General features: G+C 41.8%; 3 protein-coding genes across 5 annotated transcripts in view; 1 reads left to right on the top strand and 2 right to left on the bottom strand.

Moving 5' to 3' along the window:
- The window catches only part of LDB3 (LIM domain binding 3), a 121,431-nt gene extending 116,595 nt beyond the window's left edge, over positions 1-4,836 (bottom strand). Inside the window, exon 1 of the mRNA XM_038181044.2 lies at positions 4,700-4,836. The gene's annotated coding sequence lies outside the window, so the exon portion shown is untranslated. The remainder of the gene's footprint in view (positions 1-4,699) is intronic.
- Positions 4,837-4,901: 65 nt separating this feature from the next.
- Positions 4,902-21,257, top strand: part of WAPL (WAPL cohesin release factor) — a 148,630-nt gene continuing 132,274 nt past the window's right edge. The window contains exons 1-2 of the mRNA XM_038181038.2: positions 4,902-5,056; positions 11,750-11,880. The gene's annotated coding sequence lies outside the window, so the exon portion shown is untranslated. The remainder of the gene's footprint in view (positions 5,057-11,749; positions 11,881-21,257) is intronic.
- OPN4 (opsin 4) overlaps positions 14,515-21,257 on the bottom strand; it is a 28,130-nt gene continuing 21,387 nt past the window's right edge. For 2 of the 3 annotated variants that reach the window (XM_072040102.1, XM_072040104.1), the window contains one exon: positions 14,515-19,870. In XM_072040102.1, the coding sequence (XP_071896203.1) occupies positions 19,679-19,870 (192 nt within the window). In that variant the 3' untranslated portion in view covers positions 14,515-19,678. The remainder of the gene's footprint in view (positions 19,871-21,257) is intronic. The other variant, XM_021276775.4, reaches the window with a different exon arrangement.

Genomic DNA, 21,257 nt, shown 5'->3' with positions numbered 1-21,257 from the left:
TCTTAAAATGTCACAGAAAACTGATGGTGAAACTACAGAGAGCAAACATAATCATGGCCTCAGCCTTTATCTGTGGAGCTGATCAATAATTTTTCAAAACCACATACGTCTTAGTTTGTTTAGCATGCAGAGTGGCAGAAAAGCCATTTGTACAAGGAAATAATTATGCTCCACAGACTGTAGGCTATACCACATAACCACATTTTTCAGTCCAAGGTCCAAATCAAACCACAGAAATTCACATGGGTTTGACTCAGACAGTAGAACCGGTGCAAACCAAAACTATAGCAAGGCACAGTTTCAAAGAAAAAAGGTTAAAGTCTCACAAATACTTATGGAACATGTTTAAATGAACTACGTCTGTAAGCTATCTCTGTATGAGGCCAGAAACAGTGATGTTTGAACGATGACTTAGAGGGGGGAGAAAAGGGACTTTTTGCACTTTGAACCATGCCACTTTCAGCCTTTTCATTTATCCTGTAGGCCTCTTAATTCAGATACTGCTTTTTTTTTTTTCATTATTATTATTTTTGAAAAGATCACAGGCAAACACAAGAGAAATTTCCACTGCACTATTCCTGTCCTTTTTCTAGGAATTCACTGTGTTTTTCTAGTGCCCCTTTTTGGCTCCATTTCAAAGGTTCAGAAAAATATAAGAAAAACATGAGTAAAACAAAGATGACAAGCCATCGTTTCACTAGTAAAGAAAGTGTTATAGAAAAAATAAATATTAGAAGAGAGGTTACATTTATATGTATGATGAACTCCATGCATTCTACCTTCCTGTACTTAAATCTTCAGTCATTTGAAAAACAAAACCAAAAACCAACTAAAAAATGGCAAGAACTGTAACAGAATAAAACTGCACAGACAGCAAGCTGAACAGACCTAAGCATTAAGAAACAGAAATGCTGCTTAATCAAACACTATGTGCTTCTATCCTACTTTGACATCCGCAACATGCCATGTGCTTATCAGTTTAGGACATGTGAAAGGGTTTGTGAGATCCTTCAGGCTGGGTTGGGTGCTATGAAACTAAAGTGGTAATCTCATTAGGGGCACTCACATTTGAATGACATGTTCAGCTGAGGACACTTGTTTCTACTGCCTTGGTTTCTGTCTGTGTCCACAGAAACATTCAGCGTAGCTTGGCACTTTTACAAAGAAAGTGCAGGGAATGTGCCTGCATCCTGGCCCACGTTGCCTTTCGACACAGCAGGACCTCTTTCATGTGTCCATGCAACCACTGTCAGGTACACAGTTTTCTTTTTCCAGGCTTAAGTCCTTTCCTCCTGTTTTTGTTTCCCCTCTGCCAGCCCTCAGAAAGCTCCACATTTAATTATGGAGAACTGCAAACAGCAAAGAAGCTTGAGCTGCAGTCACAGCTTCACCTGAGGGGATGTTCAGCATTGGTCTTGTCTGCCTTTTATCCTGCTACGGGCAGATCAGAAAGCCAGTGATCCACCCAGGTGATTATTTCAATCCTGCCTTCTTTTCAGAGGTGAGACACACAGGTGCACTCACCATGTCAAGTATCCAGAGCAAACACAGGGAACTGGACTGTTGCAGCAGGTACCGTGCCATCAAAGCTACCATCACAAACCTCCACAAAACCTTCTGGGAAACCTGAGGATGAAATGAACTGCGTATACATAGTAGACAACCCTCCTGCTTTCAGAAGCCTGTGGTGTTTGGATTAGGTTTTAGTTGCTTTACATAACCACCTATTAGACTGTTCCAAAAATCACTTTTTGTTTGCTCAAATAACAGCATTTTGTTTCTCTTGGGGTGCCTTCTTTCCTACATTCTCCAGCTATGTCAAAACCTGTGACGTGCGTACAGTTCCCTTCCTTCAGACAGGAGCTATGCTGAGTCAAATGAGGCCACTGGTGTGAGGAATGACATTTAAAGGTAAAAAACAACAACACACAACACAACATATTCCAGGAGCCAGGTGACATTTTCTCTTCAGATAGCAAAACAAAGATTCGTCCAGAGCTCACAAAGCCCCCCCAGAGTTGTCCCCAGGTGACTGATAGGAGCAGCTGTGAGGAAGCTGGATGGGTACCAGGCACCACAGGCCCACGGTGCCAGCAAGCTCTGTGCGCAGAAACATACTGCAACCTCCAGCAAATGCCGCAGAGCCTGGGCAAAGCCATCCCTCCAAAACGTCAGAGGCGTTACACTAGCGGAAACAATTCACATATGCTAGGAGACCATGTGGTATTACAGCGAAAAGACTTTAGGAAAGCTACAACTGCGCGCTCGGGAGTGCAAAGCCATCAAGTGAATGAAATAAAAACCACTAGAGTCAATGCTAAATTAAGATGAAAGGAAACAAGTCATGGAAATTCCAATTGTTCAAGTTGCTACCACTTTGTTAGGCTGGCCGCATTACTCATCATGTATTTTAGTTGCAATGGTAGATGTGCTCCTGGGAGAGCCTTGAATTACTGCTACTGCAGCAGCAAGGTTGTGTCATTCGTGTCATTTCAGAAGTAGATTGCTTGAAAGTTTATTTGACTTCTGATCTGCAACAGAATGTGTGCTTTGGCGCACAGAAAGACACCTGCGAGGTCATGGTTGCTATAACCCTTTATCGTTTTCTTTGGGCAAGCGAAATACTTGAACTGCAGAGAAATGCTATCACTTCTTTGCTGATAAAAAGACCTTCACCAAGAAGGACCAGAAAAAAGGACAAAATAGCATGTTTTTACTGTATATTGGCTAATCAGTACGAAAGAGTTCGATACAAATATATACAAATTCTACACGTCATCAATGGAAAACATTTTTAACTCTTAATTCCTACCCTGCCAATGTCAAATTGAATATAGAAGTAACTCCTGGGATCAATGATTTTTTTTCAGCACAAGATCATTATTGCTTCCAAAGCAAAACTATTCTACAATGCCAATGAGCTCATTGCCATCTCCCTTCCTTCACTGCTACAGCCTGAATTAAGTTCCATTACTCCTCCTTCTACTTCCACGTACAGTGTTGTTCACCCATTCAGTCAAAATCCTTCTGCTCTGACAGAACTTCTTTCAGAGTTCCTCTGTCAAGTTGTTAAGTCTTGTAGTTTGTACTTTCTTCAGAAACTAAATTTTCTACCCTTGGCTTCAGCAAATTCTGCTTTGTTGATATCTTTTTCACATGCCGGTTTCAGGTCCCAACAGAATATAGTATTCTTAGGGAGACAGCTAGAGCAGCATAATGGAACATTATCTCCCTTCTCTGTAACACAAAGCCTTCAGAAATGCAGCTCAAACCACTTTCTGTTTGGCCCTTTGCTGCTGCCCATATCATCTTATCAGCTCATTGAATTTGCAGTTTACTCTCACTTCCAGATCATTTGCCATTAACACTTTCACCATTACAGAGGAAAAAAAAAAAAAAAAACACAGTATTTTTGATGTTAAATACTCTTTTTTACTCTGCTACAGCCTCCTTTTACTATGAAAAAAGAGTGAATATACACCACAGAGTAGCCAACCTTCATCTTTAGAAGATTTTATGACTTTTGAAACTATGTTAAACTGCAAACCACACCTGTGGAGAGGGGGAGAGAGACTAAGAAGCTGCTTTGGGAAGGGAGTAAGTCTCACCTGTCCAGACTATTTACTGCCACTTTCACCCCCATATTGCAAAAAGACTTCAGTGTGTGTTACAAACTTCTCGCCTTATCAGCATTTCAGTTATGGTTTTCAAACGCACCCACTACAGCATGTAATACTTAATGCTTCTGTGGCACCGACTTCACCAAGATATAAAGGATTTTGTTTGTTTGTTTGTTTTAAAGAGAAAGAATACCCAAACACCTGTTGTTTAGGTAAACGTTACCAACTCCTTTTTACCTATGGAGCCAGAGTGCTGAGGTTACCAGCTTTAGGTCACTAATTGAACCAAGAGCAGCAACTGGATTAAAATGCAACTCAGTTTCAAAGCAGGTACTTGAACCAGAAAGAAGGCTGCAACGCGCTTTGCTGTTTTGTTTTTATTCTTCTCGCCTGACTCCGGGCTGAAACCAGAAAAGCAACCCTGCAACGACTCTAATTTGTGCCTTGCTGCAGGGAATCCTAATCAACAGTTTGGGCTTACCGAGAGAAAAGACCCAAGAAGAAAAAAAAAAAAAAAAAAAAAAAAAAAAAAAAAAAAAAGGAAAGAAAAAGAAAAAGGGCTGAAGAGAGGCTTCGTGCAGGTCGCTGTCAGCTCCACAGGGCCATAGCCAGAGCTGACATCTATGTCACAGGGTTTCCATGAGCCGGAGACTGGGCACGGCAGGCTGGGGGGGCGGCACGGCTCAGAGGCGGCACCCCGCGCTGCCCCTCTGGGGTCGCCACCCCAGAGCCCCCTCCTCACGGCTCCCGGCACCGCCCCGGTGGGGCAGGGCCCCCCTCCGTGCCCGCCCACAGGTGCAGCGAGGCAGGATTTCCTCTTCAGCGAAGAAGGCGCCCCAAAGCTAGGTTTGCCCCCAATGTCTCACCTCCTTTCCGCCTCCTCAGCACAGCCTCCCCTGGGCAACACCTCCCACTACAGAAACTTTCCCTCCACGGGGAGAGTTTGAACAGCGGCAAGGCGCTGCCGCCCTGTACCCTCCGCTCGCCAAAGGCGCTTTTCCCCTTGGGCCAGCACAAGCCCTCCCGTTTTCCACGCCGCGGCTGCGGCGGGCCCCTCTCCTTCCCTCAGCGCCACCCACCTGTCCCGGCCGTCGGAGCCGAGCCGGCGGGGCGCAACCGGTAACTCCAGGGGCCGGCCGGGAGCCGCGGGCCCTCAGCGGGCGGCGCCTGCGGCCAGCGGGGCTGAGGGGAGCGGGGAAGGGCGGCGGCACCGCCCGCCCCCGAGGGCCCCGCAAGCGGCGGCCGCCCCCCGGAGCGTGCCCGGCGCCCCCCGGCCGGGCTGGGAGGAGCGTGAGGGGAGCCGCCGTGGGTGCGGGGACCGTTACTTGCCGTGCCGCTTCCTAGCGGCCGGCTGTGAACTGAGCTCGCCTCTGGGCGTGGTGGCAGAGCGGGAGAAGCGGCAGCGGGCTGTGGGGAGCCGAGCGCCGGGGCAGCAGGTACTCGCGGCCGGGGGGCGCCGCTGCCCGCAGGGAGGCGGCGAGGCACGAAATGGCGGCCGGGGGGGAGGGGGGGAGCGGGGGCGCCCCCGGCGGGGCTCAGCCGCAGCCTCCACCCGCCGGCCTCCTCCCCGCCGGATCACGTGGCAAATCGCTGCCTTCTCCGCTGTGCCGGAGTTTTATGTATTTATTTATTATCACTATTATTATTATTTTTTACTTGCCCGCTTTCCGTGTCCCGCAGCCCCTGTCAGAGAGCCCCGGGGCCGCGTTCACCCTCGGCCTCGTCAGCGGCTCCCTCCTCGTGTCAGCCCGCCCGCCTGTCCCGCCCGGCTGAACGCGCGGGAGGCTGCGCCTGGCCGACAGCCGCCCTTTTCCGAGTTAAAAAATAAATAAAATAAAGTAAAATAAAGTAAAATAAAATAAAATAAAATAAAATAAAATACCCTCCCCAAATCCGACAGGCTGGCGCTGCCTCGAGGCCGGGCCGTTAGGGGCGCGTGCCCGCGGCGTAACGGCCCCTTCAGCACCAGGGACAGGCCCGGCGGGTCGCTGTGGGATCCCGCAGGCAGCGCGTCAGAAAGAGCTCGGGATCTTTTCCCCTTCTGCCGCAAGAGCTTCAGAACTTGATGAGCTGTTTCATTTTTCAGCGTTGAACAGCGCTTTTACCATGCTGCAAGCCTCCATCTTGTGCACGTTGCTACCATTGCACCGAGGGGCTTTGATTCCCTTTGGGAGGATTCAGTGGAAATAAATGAGGGCAGAACCTGATCTGACCTTCTGTGGCACTTCTGTGCACTCTGTGCTAGTTTCATCACATGCTGTGTGCATTTAAAACCCTCCACAGCCCCTCAGTAGCATGTTTAAGGGGTAGGAATTGTAATTGTCAGAGGAGTTTTGCAGTGGATCTGTGTTAACAAGTATCAGGATGAAAATACACACTTTGCTCTCCTTGGAGTTAGCCTTTGCTCTCTGCCATCCGTTGAAGTCCTCATTAAGTCTGCTGGCTTGTAGAAGCCCTCTTTAAACAACAAAAGCTGCAAAATCACAGGTAGTTCTCCTGCAGTTGAGCAAACCTGTTAAAGTAGCGGAAATGGTGACTTAGCTGGAAAACGTGGTATGTACAGGGGGGACATTATCCTTATTTGATGATAAATAAAGTGATGATCTGTTAGATCATCTAGGACACATATCTGAAGCTGTACAAGACCATTAACAACTTGGAATCTGCTCCCTGGAGAACATTGGCAAGGAAGACTGCAGGTTGGCCTGTTGTCCTGTGCTGACAAGAGGCTGATGGGTTCTGCTTCAGAATTTGGTTTTGTTTGAAACAAGGTTGAATCTGCTAGCTTGTGCATTGATAGTTAAATCACTCGAGGCCAGAGAAATTGAAACTATGGGAGCTCAACCTCTTCAGCAGTCTCTAAGGGAGCCTACAAACTGTTTGTTTCCCGACAGCTTGTGCTGGTCTTTCGGAGGGACAGAATCCCCTATCCTCTTTTTTCTAGCAGGCACTGGTCACAGTATTAAACTTTAATTTTAAACAATGTTTTACAAAAATGTTGCTGATCTACCAGTGGTCTTGGAATAGTTCTGTGAAACACCTCCAGGATCACCAGTTGAAAACTAGAGACTGCTGGCAGGCCATCCTGTGCAGACAAGCCTAGCTACGCTCTGGAAAGTGACTGACTGAAGATTTAACTGTCCAGTCTTCTCCGACACTCAGTGTGATTTGCTTTTGACCCATGAGTTTTAGCCCAGCCTGGGCTATTTCCTTTCTTGGAAAATCCTGGTAATTCTGCCAAGGGTTAATTATGGTTTTTCTCCAAATCTTTCTCCAAGTCTTTTGTCCATCCTTCTAATTGCAGTCTGGTCTCCCCAGCTGCTTCATTGGCTGTTCGGCCTCAGATCAGTCACAGAAGGATTGTTTTCCTCTTAAAATAAACAATAAAAAAAATCCACACCTCACATATTTCATAAATTCCTGTAATATGATTTCATACCTGATTATGGTTTGCCCAATTTAGTTGCACTAAGTGTGAACTGAAGGCACAACCACTGCAGATGGAGAAGTAAAAGAATGATTTCCCTCAGCAAGGCTGGCCTCCTCCACTACTGAGGGGTTCCTTGCCAGTGATGCTGTTAGGGAAATTAGCGAGTAAAGTAATACATTGCAGCACAAAGTATGGGTGTGCTTTCTCCTGGGATAATGCTTTTGACATCTGATCTCTTTCCCTCAGCCACTGAAGGGGTTACAGTTCTGAGTGCAGAAGTAGTGGTGAGCCAGTGATGAGTGTGGCTTTCTGAGAGCTTTTGTTACTTTGATTGCAACCAATAACAAAATATTACCTTTAGTCTGATTTGCACTGTGTAGGTGTTATTTCTCTGTGGTGACTTTGATGTGGCTGTTGAAACAGAAGAGCTCACTTTCAGAAGAGCACAGATCTGGGGTGCATTTGCACTCCATCAACTCCAGTAAATGAAGCCTTTACATTTGTGACTGTGTTTGTTGCTTAGCACTGTCCTTTCTACACGCTGTGTAAGGGGGCTGGAGATTCAGTGGTCTGTTCCTTCTGTGAATAGTGAATAAAATCAATTGGCAAAACCCCCCATTTTCACTTCCCCTCTAATAAAAGCCTGGAGGAACTCCGTTAAAGCAAACACTATAGGAACGTCCAGTAACAGTCCAATTGATGTGGGATTATAGCTTAGATATTGGCGTTGGCAAAAAAGCTGCCAAAGGAATCTAGTATTTTGGGTCTTCACAGTTATTTTACTTAGCAGAAATTTTACAGAAGATCTTAGGGGAATGTACCAAGCATAGCTCAGATAAGAATAATCTTTTTAGTGTGGCTCTACCTTGTAAGACAGAGATCTGTTGTTCCCATTTTCAGTCTTTTGCAAAGTTCCTTGTGCTGCCAACATAGAAGGGCAAACTCATTGCAACTCATCTTTGCTCCAAATGAGGTGGGTTTTTTGAATTTTGCCCAAAACTAAAAAATAAGGCTGTCAATATGGTAACCTTCTTGGACTGTTCCTGTCATTTCTTTGAGCTGCATTAGTAGCATAACGTGCCCAGCACAGGGTCAAAGCAGAGTTAGGGCAGGAGGTAATTCAAGATGGGCCATCAGCGGGAACGACTCCAGCAGTGCAGCCTGACTCATAACCCAGGCTGTTATCATGCTTGGGGCCAGTCCAGCCTCAAAATGCCTACACAGTATCTGCAAATCTGGTGGTCCAATTTTAGACAGAAGAAGAGCTTGAATTCTCTTCAAGTTTAAATTCGGTCTGTTTTCAGTTTATCTAAGTAAATGTTGGCCTCTTAATTCTAGCTCACTGGTCATCTGTAAATACTCAGGTGTAAATGCACGCTCCCTGAAGGACAAGGTATTGTGAATGTCTTGCTGTCTGTTTCACTTGATACCTCTCTGCAACTTTCAGTTGCGGGCTGATTAATCCATCACTGCAATTTTCTTAAAACAGAAACTTCAGTCCTCTGTTTTGCTATGGAAAAAAGCTCACAGTTTGGACCCTTCACACAAAACCTTAAAAATTTTGCAGCACTCCCAGAGTAAATGCTTTGCCTATTGAAAGATAAACTTGGGTACCATGGTAAATTGCATTGTCAGGGTTGCAGAGAGACTTCATGCCATACTCTCACTCAGTGCTGATTATCATCGGAGCTTACCACAAAGTAGTGCCAGCTGAGTATCAGCCTTGTTCAGTGTGGTTACCTGGCGCCTTGATCTGATGATTTGTTCAGCTCATCCTAACGGTTTATTGAAACAATTCGAATTGTGGCCTCTGAAGACTAGGGTAAACTTAGCTGAGAAAGTTGAGCCCGTTGGCTCTTCCAAATAATGGCTTAACTCAAGCACCACTTTTCCTTGAAAACTAAAGAATTTGGAGGTAATTATTTACAAATAATTCATTGGCCACTTCGTAGTTGTGGGTGAAGATCATTTTAAAGATTTTATAATAATCTTGGCAGCCACTGGGGAATGACTGCAGGTATATGGGCGTTTCAAAGGGTAGCATCCCAGTGCCCCACCTTTCAACATCCCAGAGAAATTTTCCTGGCCCTTGAAGCATAAAGTATATTTGTTTAACACCAGTGCCTCAGCAGGTACACCAGAGTAAACTATTGTTGGAGTAGTGTGCATATTAAAAATGAAATAGAACAAACTGGATTTAAACCTGAACACAAGTTTTCCTTTAGTACATGTACGTTTATGCTAGCAATCTGCTTTGCCCGCTACATAAACCTACACAAGAGATTTCTCTGCAAAACTAAATATTTGCTACTCAGTGTCCATAGGAGTCTGTACTCAAATTCCCCAACAGAATACAGTGACAGAACAGCTTCACAGGAGGACTTAGCTGTTTAGTAATGATGTAACCAAAGTCATCTCAGTTTTCATTTGCACATTCGCCCATTCCTTTCTTACTCCTTTCAGTCATACTGGGAGTAACGGAGGAACTGAACTCAAAGCACTCGGGGATAATAGGCCTAAACACATCACTGCTGCAGTAAATGTGGATTCACAGATTCCTAAGGACCTGGAATGACTGGTCCCCAGATTCCGTGTTGCCAATCTTCTTAACCATTCTTGCATTTTTTCCTAATTTCCAGCTACGTCTGTGGCATAGGGCTATAGTAGCACTAGCTTCTAACTCCTGTGGTTCACATTGTTACTGTATGTATGGATTCATGATCTCTGGTTGTAAGAAGCGCAGGCACTTGATGTATTAAACCCTTTGGCTTATCCAACAATGAGAGGTAGAGCTGCTCACACAATTTATGGATGGCCAAGATGTGGTGTAATACTTTCGGAAGAGTTACAGAGGCTTATGGCTAGATTAGAAGGGCAGGGTGAGAGAGTGTGCTGGCTGCCACAGGCCAATGTGATCCCTAATGAATGTGCTGCGTGCTGGATTTTAAGTAGTAAGACAAATCAAACTGAATTAATTCAGAACAGTTTAAAATGACAATGACATACCATAAAGTTTTCTAAGAAAGGCAATTCAAAGGTTAGGTTATTGTACAACTTGCCAGAAAATCCTATTGTACAACTTGCCAGAAAACCCTATTCCAGTTTCCATTGCAGAGTGAATGTTGCAATGAAATATGTGCTGTGATTTTTTTTTTTTTTAAGAGATCTTGCAAATTGAGATTAAGTAAAATAATAACAGTCAAATTATAACTGAAGTCAAGTGATTCTGCTGGAGCCAGTGTTTCTTAGGTAGAACCAAGCCGCTAGCTCTTGGAGGGAGGAAGCAAGGGAAGACAAGTGCCTATGAGTTAGTTTTATGTTGAAACAGAAACCTCATGGTGTCCTCTTGACTTGTCAAATCAACCGATACTTTGAGTGTAATTTGCACTGAATATGTAATAGCTGAGACTGTTGCATTAATACTTATGCAAAGTATTTCAGTTGCTGAAGTTCCACTAAATATTCCTTGCACAAGCAGGATCCTTTTTCAGATATCTCTTCACTCCTAAGAGGTCTAAAACTGGGGATGAAATACTACTATTGTGAAAATCTTAAGTAGGAAACTAATCATTAAGACACAAAGTGCTCAGTAGGGGATGTTGCTTTACTGCCATGGGACTTTTTGTTTTCTTTTATTTTAACATTGTTAATTGGCAAATTTAGAGCTCATTTGAGATCTCTGTGAAGTGCTTCAACTCTCAGAGAATCCTCCTTAAAAAGTGGGTGAGAAATTACATTTCTCTGGAACCCAGCTTCTATCAGGATCTACCTCATGAGAATGAAGTATTATATAGTAAGTCCTTACTGGTGTTACCCTGTGGTAAGGCCATGTGGACCTGGCCAGCTTTTAGCAAAAGAAATGCACTGGTGTTACCTAAAGCCCAAATCCTATGTTTCCCAGAAATAGTTTCCAATGATGCTGGACAGTCAGCTGTATTGTTCTGAAAACTCCTGCGGTAATTTCATTTTTAAAATCTGGAATTCAGGCAGCTCAAGCTATTGCCATGTTCATGACCTGATCTAATAAGCAATTGCCTTTGTGCTGTGACCCAGCAAAAACGGAGTATGTTTGGCTGTGATGGGGATTCTTTCCATTTCAGGAGGCAGCATAATGAAAGGAAGCTGGGAGATACAGCTCTCTAACCCATGCTGTGGCCTCCTTAGCCCTTTCTCTGAAATTGCTATGGTCTGGGTCCTACACATGAGAAAACTTGAGGAGGTTTGACTCAGTGAAAGAAGCAAGGGGAAATCTGACACCAGATGGTAACTGTCGTGTTCCTTTTGGTGATAGTGGCCAACAATAGGAAAGAGGAGAAACATGTTTTATACAAAGGTATTGTGCTTCATGATGCTTCAGGATTCTCTGTCTACTTTACAGCCACTTTATTTTGATAAATTGTGAATTATGTTTTCTTTTTTTTGCTTCCTTTGTTCTTGGCCATCTTCTTAAGTAACAATTTGGGGTAAATCAGGAATTAAAATGGGTGTGATTTATTGAAATGGAGTTTCAGAGGATGTTTCATGGAGCTTTCATGTTTTTAATTCCTTCGGATGAAATAAATGACCCCTGCAGTGTGCAAAGTGAACAGCTTTTACTGTCAAAACTGCATGATCCATTTCTTATCTGATTGAACATAATGATCCAGGACCTGAAAAATTGGTGTGTTAGGGTTTTTTTCTTTTTTTTTTTCTTTTTCAGATGAGAAATGATTTTCAGAAGTAATCTATCCAGTGATTGTGACCTACCACAGAGCTGACTAATGCTACTACCTCAACTTCGTCCTTCATAAGATTAATCACTCTTCTTACTTCGCTGAACAGCAGCAGAAAGTGAGTTTTAATTAGTGCATCTGGAAAACAGCACTTCAAATAAGATGTATCAATACACTAAAAGGGTTCTGACGTGCTTCTGTTACTCAGAGACTTCAAGCAGCATCAAAAGGATTCATATTTTTAAATAACAGTTGAGGGATTATTATAAATCTGGATTCCATCTGGTTACATGCTAAGGTAGAAGCATCCATGTTTCCTTTAAAAGCCAGGAGGGGGCTATATTTAATTAATGATGGTATTGGTGTCTGAGGACATTGGGAACTGCTTGGAAAGGCGTACTGTAAGTGTGAACTAGGGAGAACTAGAAGATGGTGACACTTCTGGGAGGCAAGACTGCTCCAGGACTGTCCTTGGGGTGATGGATGAGGATCTTGGCCATTGGATCTGCCTGGTAAAAGGAGCGGAGATCTGGGCTTACAGGGTCTCCAGAGGTCAGGGTTACAAAGAGAGGTGAGGTGAGAAACAACTATTTCATGTCAGGCCCTTGAAGAGGGTAAGTGAAGGCCTACCCTCTGGAGTAGCTAGCAAGGAGATGACTGGTCTCTGCTGCGACAGGGAAAAATGAAAAGAATCTCTAGATGAGGACTGAGCTGAGCAGACTCTCTGCAACCGGTGCAACAGGATGATGGTGAGTAGTGGTGTTGAGAAGGAGTTTCTAGATTCAGATCTGAAACCTATGGTTTAAAAAGAGAAAAATATTCTGGTTTGTATTTAAACCTGCTTCTTATTTTTCCTCATTTTTAAATGGACTTTCGTAGTATGTCTAATATAAACAAATACAGGGAGAGGTATAACCTGAGATGTTGTGTTATATTGTATTCTTTACCTGTTCTTCAGTTGTGTGTTTACAACTATGACCAGTCTAATATATATTAATACTACTCAAAGTCTGATGGAGATCTGATTTTCTCAAAATCACAGCCCAGCACTGGGCAGATGCATTAGAATCCAGAGCTTTGTAATGACAGCCACGCTCTCCAGACACTGGAATTACTGCTTAGAGTTCTTAGTAATATAATCCTATTTTTTCCTTCAATAACTTCCTTTTCCCACTGATAATTTTTGCCCATTAATAGAGAAGAAACCTTAACCATGAGGCATCAGTCCTCTTTCAAGGATCTCTCACTTAAAATTGTCCCCTGTAAATTAGGCGCTTCTCCCCATAGGTCTGTTTCAGTGCCTTCTCCACAGATAGTTTTTCTTTCAACTTATGTACAGTAGAGGAAAAACTTGATTCAGTGATTTGTAACACAGTTTCCTCAAGGGAATACATTATTATACATTGGGCTCTTCAAAGAATGTACTCAATTGCATAATACAGATTTTTATTAGTTATATTTTACCATTAAAGTGCTGATTCTACTTTACTCTTGTAACAAAGTAAAATATACCTGGAAGTGGTAACTGAAGTCAACTTGGTGAGTGTCTATAAATTATTTCTGTTGAGTACCTCCTGCTGAGAAAATGAATTTCTATGCAACCCGTATACACTTCAGTACAATCTATGGCTTTCATCTGTAATTATTTCACAATTAATTCTTTAGACTTTTTGATAACCATGTAGTGAAAGATGAAAACGTGAACAGTTGAAGAAAGAAGTATTATTTCTAGTTGTGAATCTTGGAATGAACGGCAAAAGCTAGAGAGTAGCCTCATGATGATGAAGAGGATATTATCCCTATTTTACAGCTAGAAATACTGGCATATGAGATGATTAAGTGATTTGCCCAAGGTCACCCATAAAAGATGGGGAAAAAACACAAAAAATAAAATCTTCAACGTCTGATTCTAGCTTTGCATTGTTGTAGGACTGTCCTTTCTCCTCTTTGTAAGAGTTGGTTTTATCAAAGTGCTTACTTCTTGCTACATCAAATCACAGTTTGCGGCACAAGTTATCTGTCAGTATTAACCTTGGCTTTACAAAGTGTCAAACTTAGGAGACTTATTAATATACAGTTGCATGGAGTTAGCAGCAAATAGTAAACTGGAAAAATATCAACAAAATCCAGAAACTTTTGGTATGGACCTAATGTACTTTTAAGTCTCTCAGTTATGTATCCTGAGGGGTTGTGTAAATGTCTATGCATGCGATTAATTCAGGCATATGAAAAAATTTGTTAAAAATCAATTATACCAGTCCAAAGTGCACATTTGAGCATGGATAGTACATTTTAAAGTACTAGGGCTTTTGAAGGAAGGGCTTTTACATTAGGTGTTTGGTCACTTTCTTTGTGAACCTTCAGGCATGGCACTTTGTGGCAGGGTACAGGTGTTCTGTTCTATCTTTCTAGTCAATGGAAAACATACGGTAATTGTAACTATGCCTGTAAGTGTCCCACAGCCTATTCAGGAAATGTCTTCCATGAAACTTTACATTGGAGCACTTTTGCTATCCAATCATGTAGTGTCAGATTTTTGTGGCTGTCTCTGAACTGTCTTGTACATGTGTGGTAGTTAGAGTGAACGCTAAATAGTGAGGAAAATGAATAATGGCTTTGTATTTACTTTGTGGTTAAGGCATGCTTTGTGCAAGTTCCCTTGAGCAACTTTTTTTTTTTTTTTAACATATATGTCATAGTCACATTCTTAGTGGCTGAACCTAATTATTCCTAACAAAATAAAATGCTGAAGCTCTATGGTGTTACTGAGAACAGGTTCTTCTTTGGGGGGAGGAAGAAACAGATGTAAACTATTGTAATGTAATGTGCATTGTAACTGCACTATCATAATGTTTCCCATTACTAATGTAGGAGGTAACTATCTCCAGAATAAACTGTAATATAAGAAAATCACATACAACTCCATAAATGTAAGCACGAGACAGCAATGGACTAAGAGGCACACCATGAGCTTTTTTTCAGGTCATGCCTGCGTTAGATTGCTTGCTGAGACATTTTAACCTGAGCTGCAGCTCTCTCTGCTCTACAGCATATCTGAGGGTTGACTTAAGCTTGATAAAGTTAAAAAGCATTTCCACTAATTCTGCTTATTCTTCAAGTCACAGATAGCATCAGAAGGCCTAATTAGGCTTTTTTTTTTTTTTTTTTAATGTGAATTTCTGTGCTTCATGACTGTGTGTGTATTCTAGTAGCTCAAATGAAAGTGGATATTAAAAATGTTCTCCCACGTAACATCTCGTTGGCAAGAGTTGGTTACAACCTCCCTGAAAGCAGTCAGAAATGTTTTTGGTACTGACTCTCAATACTGCTGTTTGTGTAAGCTTAAAAATTAAGGAGTAAGAAAAAGGTTGCTGTCAAGAGGGATAAAACCATTTCCATTTTTCCCAGCCATTGGTCCTACTGTTTACCCCCAGTTTCAGGTGAATCGTAAGAGTCAATGTCATGGCCAGAAAGTGTTTATAGGCAGTATGCCAACCAACCACCGTGAGACAAGCGATGTGGCCATGAGATCCTGACACCTCTGTACCCAGTGAGGTGATATCAGTGTTTGGAAAACGTACCAGCATTTTCCTATGCTGACGTGACTCTTCCAGCATTTGCTTTGCTCTGTGAGCCAGGTACATAGAATTCCCGTGCTGTCTCTCCAGCAGAAACCAGCTGCTGGCAGGACTGCTGTAACCAAGCTAATGAAGGAGTACTTTTCTCAAAAAAAGAAAAGAGCTTTTTTTTTTTTTTTTTATTTTCCTAGTGTTTGCACTTTATATTAGACTAATAAGGCTAGATTTGCTCTTGAAAAACTGCTGGCTTTATTAGGCTTACACTGCGCTGATCATCTACTCAGTCTACTGTCCTGTTAAGGGATGTGTGAAGTTCACAGTTGTCAGGATTTGTAAGTTGTCCTATTTACAAGTTTGAAAATGAGCATTTAGGCTGCAAATTTGATGGGGCGAGGAAGATACAGTAATCTTCCTTTTTGTTCTATATAAAATGCTTAGTGCATGGGACTGTAGCCTATGTCTAAGGTTGCTAGGCATGACACTACTCATCAGTTATTTCTCTGTTATAAGATTGCTTTTATATAAACCTATTTATAACGTGGGTCTTTTCACATTCCTATGACATTAACAACTGCAAAGCTACAAGCACAAGTGTTTAAACTGAGATACCTGTTGCTCAACAACTGAAATACCATAGACCGATACTAATGTTGCTTTGCAGATAAAGACCCTCTCTCTTTAGAGTCCTGTGGAAATAGTTGTTTCAGAATCAGAGACATGCAGCTGCCCTGCCAGAGTTACTGAGATGCTAATATCTTTCCTTGAGGGATCAGAGAAGGATGAGGATTACACTGCAACACTTACTGCAATGGCCTGAGTAATACCTGGCACCAGTCACACTGAGAGAAACAGGGGCACATACAATTTTTTCACGTTATGCCTTAAGAGGTGTAGAGACGCCAAAAAGCACTGGAGGTGCCTTTATTTATTTTTTTTCTGAATGTCAAACTTTTTTTACATAGGATTTTTTTTTTACATAGGACTTCAAACAAACAAACAAACAAACAAAAACACTCTTTGCCAGCAGAGTGGAGAGAGAGCTTTTCTTTCTGTTGGTTACAATGATTCTAGTAAAACTCTGTTTACACCTCTGTTCTGCAGGCTCTTTGATAGCAGTCTGTATCTGTCTTGCGCGAGAATGTGTGCAAATTTACTCATTCTCATGTGATGTCACTTTCTAGCCTAGTGCTGGGTATAAAATTGTTTCCCAAAAGTATGGAAGATGAGGCTGTAACTTGCAAACCACAGGAACTAAGATCCTTGACAGTATGTGAAATTGGAAAGACAGGCAGCTTGCAGCTGCCTTCTTAGGCAGTACTTCAGTCCTAACTTCCAACAGCCTTCTGTTACATGGGATCATGATACCTTCGCTGTAGGACCACCAGTAGAGCGCTCAGCAGTTTTGCAGAATTGCTTGGAGGATTAGACTAAACATTTTCACTTCTGATCCAAGTTTGAATCTGAGCTGGAGCCCATGGAGGTAAAAAGCATGTCTGTGAACTCACAACAGTGCTTGCTGTTGCCTTTGCCAGCAGGCTGCTCTGTCAACAGCTGCTGCAGCACAAAAGGCCAAAGGGAAGTGCCTCAGTTTTGCCCAAGTCCTTTCACACCTCCAAGTCACTGGAACATACCTAGTGCATGGTAAACTGCAGGCAGTCTCGCCAGTGCAGAACAGGCTGTACAGCTGACTTTAACTGCAACATGAATCATCTCAGTCCTAAATTATTTTAATCCAATCAGTCATATCTCTGTTAAAGGGTGTAAAGAGACAGCAAATCGGAAAGAATGGCTGCCAAATAGAGGATACAGGACACAAATAAAGCTGCTAAGATGAGATGGAATATGAACTAATAATGATTTATTCCAAATGCCACTGGGGTTACTATGCGGATGACTTGGAGACAGATTCAGGTGAAATGAGTTTTGAAGGCTTTCCCCAGAATGATTTTTCTCATCTCGGTAGAGGTGAAGCAAAGTCAGAGCTGTTATTTACATAGGGAGTACACACAAGAGTTTTGAAGTGCTCCCAAACAGATTCTCCCTAATTAATATATGCCTTTCAAGCCTCTTGTAAGTAGACAAGCACTAGCAGCTGCAGTTCTTTTTATAGATACAAACTAATCTCTAGTACATGTTGGAGCTGAAGGATAGACAGAACAACATGCTGCAGATTCGTGGGGCTTTTCTAGCCATGGACATATTCTTTTTTATACCCTCTAAAAGTGGAAAAGAATACATAAGAGTGTATAGTCTTCAAGAATACTTCTTGGGAGTAAAATCATATCAGGAGTGAAGGGTCTAGCTCTTAATGACATACCATACACAAACGCATCTTACTAACACGAGAAACAGCATGTGTGAGCTTTGACCTATTTTCTTGATAGGTTCCACCTTTTGCAACCCACATAAAACAGGCAGCATTTGCTAGCATTTCTTCTCTATTTTCCCATGGCCTTCATGACAAAGGATGGGCAGAATTACATGCTTCATGTTTTCATATAATTTTAAAAGCTAGGAGAATAAGTCATAACAAAATTCCTTAGGCTTGATGAATATCTTTGAATTTACTTCCTGTTTGAAGGTGATATGTTTCCCGCCTTCCTTCTCTTTGTTGCTAGCTGTATATATTATCAGTTTAATATTGTTTTCTGCCTGGAGACAATATCCGGTAGTGGGAGGTGGAGGGAGGAACTGTACTACTTCTTTTCCACTTCTAATGCCTATGATTTTGTTTCCATAAAAACAGCCTAGATTTTGAACACTTTGTTTCTTTCGGTGTTTTTGTTTTTTTTACCTGTCTGAACTGGCCAGTTATTTATGATCTGATATTTGGCTGCTTCAGAAGTCATTATCACCTCAATTTCTAATTTTAATAACTATTCTCTTAGTAAACCTCAATTCAAGTAAGTTTCCAAAAATTTGCTTCAAATCAGTGCCCTGCATCTTCTGGAACCCAGTGAAGTTATTTTCATCTCAAAGGAATAAATAAGCTTGTTAAATTTTTAGGGTCTTATGGCTTTCTCTGATTTGACATTAAGGAAGAACTGATTTACTTAGGATAAAATGGCTTGTGGGGTTCCCTCCATTCATTCAACCAAAGGCAGAACTATTGGGGCTCCCTTGTGAATAAGTGTTTCGATAGCTCTTTGTGCCATTTGCTTTTAGGTTTAGAAGATATATATTCCCTCTGTGGACTGACTATACCTCATCATTCTTGTGATACATATCTCTGTAGATCACAAAATAATTCTGTCCATTTATACTCATGCTTTAGAAGGAGCACCATGGAAAAGCAGAAAATTACTATTATTTTATAGCACTGTTTTCCTTTCCTTTCTGGGGAAATAAGTACAATCTCATGGATTTAGTCACTGTGGAGAAATCCTCGGCTAGAAGGATGCTTCTGTTTAGAGAAGGCAAAAATTGAAGTGCTAAATTGGGGATGCTGCAGATTCTACACACCTGTAGAACAATGTTTTTTTTTTGAGAACTACACCTGCTCCTCCCAAGGCTTAGTTTGGAAAAGCACATCTAAAGATAAAAAAAGATAAAAGATAAAAACTCTGCATCCTTCTCGTGAAACATACTTCAGGGAAGTTGGAGGGGGCTTCCAGAAACCTTCCTATAACTCTGGAACGTTGGCTAATTGTGGGTTAAGTTGGTCTTTTAAGTAACTGTTGGATAAAGAAGCTCAGTATGGAAAGAAGTGTAGACTCGTTGTCAGATTCCTTTCTCTTCCCCCAGTATCTCAGAAATTAAAATAAACATCTGAGACTTCAAATTACTGCTCAAGTGCATTACCTTTCAATCGCATTGTACAAGAAAATGAAGGAAAATGTGTTATTAATGAGAGAAGGGAGCACTGACTGTGTGATTAAGTTTTCATTTGCTTGAGGAACTTCACTAACGAAGAAACCATCTCCAGAAAGTAAAGTAAGTTTTTCCCCAAATAGCTTTGAAGTTAAACCACAGTAAGTGAACAAAGGCCAGTTTTAGATCTCATACTTCCCTTTCCTCTCAAGTTAATCATAGTAGGCTTATAGGTAGGATCCATGATGTGGTAGAATATACCTAAGAGTAAAATCCAAGTGAAAGAAATAACTTTATGAGCTGCATAAAGAAGAAATAATAAAATTGCAATGTGATTCAGATGAAGAAGTGAACCACTGGAGACAGTTCTGATGCTGAACAGGTTACTCCCCTTGATTTTATCCATGCTTGTCTTGTGTTGGTTGTTTGTAGGAGTGTTTCAGAACAATGTAGGAAGGTCTTCTGGATTCAGCTGGTCCATGGTTCTTGCAGAGGTAGTAGCTAAGGTGGTATTCTGTCTTGCACCATTCAGCTATTGGAGTTGTTGTTCTGCCTGTGACTTTTGATCTTAGGGCTTAGGAAACCAGAGCTGTATCCAGAAGGAAGCTCTACACCTTGCGCGTTGCTGTATGTTACTATAATGCTGGGTATCTGGGCTGCAGATGGTCTATGGCGAGGCTCTCCTTTTCTTGGTCCAATACCGTTCAGGCACTCACCTCTCTAAAAGATGCAAGGATTTAAAAGAAATGGAAAACAAATAGCTACATGGAGATCAGATGGCATCATCTATGAAAATATGGCACATATTCAGATCAGCGCTTTGCCAATCCCTACTACCATCTCAGTGCCAAACTGAAAGGATGGAGAAAGAAGTAGATCTGAACACTTTTTGCAATGCCTCAGGAGGAACTCATGAGGAGAAAAAAAAAAAAGTTAAATAAGATAATATAATGAGGCACAGACTTTGCATTTGCTACTTAATCTGGTTTACTTTGATGAAACACCAGGCTAATGACAGCACATTCAACTGTGGAAAAAAGTGCTGACAATGTGCTCCGGTGGTCTGTGAATTCAGTGATGTAAGGAGTCCCTCCATAAAGAAACCTAGATAGATGACAAGGCACCAGTTTAGGTTCACTGGGGCAAGAAATGATGTAGAACTCAGGAAAAACAGCATGGATATTTTGAAGGGTAAAGCCAATTAGAGAATAGAAAACAGGATTCCTGAAAACAGGAATCGAGGGAAAGATTAATTTATATTCAGTAGCAGTGCTTAGCTTTCAGTAGCACAGGACCAAAAAATGAGTGTTAGGACCAGGCTAGCATTAGCTTATTATCTTATAAGAATTACTACTAACAATAAACGGTTAAAATGTTTATATTACATTCTGATTATTACTGCAAAGGTAAAACTGGCTTTTCTTCACCTATCAACTCTCTTTCTCTTATTTCCCTGTCTGTCAAGAATTAGGGCAAGTTGATTCACTTGTGATGTATATATATATGTATATACATGTATATCAGTATGCCATAGCTTTACACAGAAGCTTTAAATGCTACATGGAAGAAGAGAGAGACAATAGGACAAGAGCTTACTGAAGAAATGGTATGGCGCATTTCAAAAACTTACCTGTATTTCCTCCATGTTGCGTTTTTGTGCTGTTTTGCACTAACCAAAACAGAGAACATTAAATAGTTACCAGTGTGACTTTGCACAGTGGTACTTGCCACAGATTAGAGCTGTCTCAAAGGGATGGCTATCTGAAAGGCTATCTCAGCTTGCTTTGTATATTATTCAAAAAAGGTATCCTAAAATAATGTTTCCACACTCCACTAAAGAAATCACAGACATCATCAGGAAACCTACTGAATTAAAAAAAAAATACTCAAATTCTTTTTAAGTTGGTCTTCAGGAGAACCCTGTAGTGCATGTGTTCTATATCAGTCTCTGCTTAGTTTCAGCAGTGATCTATTCCCTGTGGTCTTATTTTCTGTATTCTGGTGGGAGTTTTGTGTGATTTTTACATGTCAATGAGTAACTTAATTGGCTCAGAGATTGGTAGTGTCAATAGTTTTTGTTCTCTCCCTTAGTTAGACCCATGCCAAA

Source organism: Anas platyrhynchos, chromosome 6 (assembly GCF_047663525.1).
Source record: "Anas platyrhynchos isolate ZD024472 breed Pekin duck chromosome 6, IASCAAS_PekinDuck_T2T, whole genome shotgun sequence".
Classification (NCBI taxonomy): domain Eukaryota; kingdom Metazoa; phylum Chordata; class Aves; order Anseriformes; family Anatidae; genus Anas; species Anas platyrhynchos.
The sequence above is the reverse complement of the archived record's forward strand: the minus strand, read 5'-3'. Positions and strand labels throughout refer to the sequence as shown.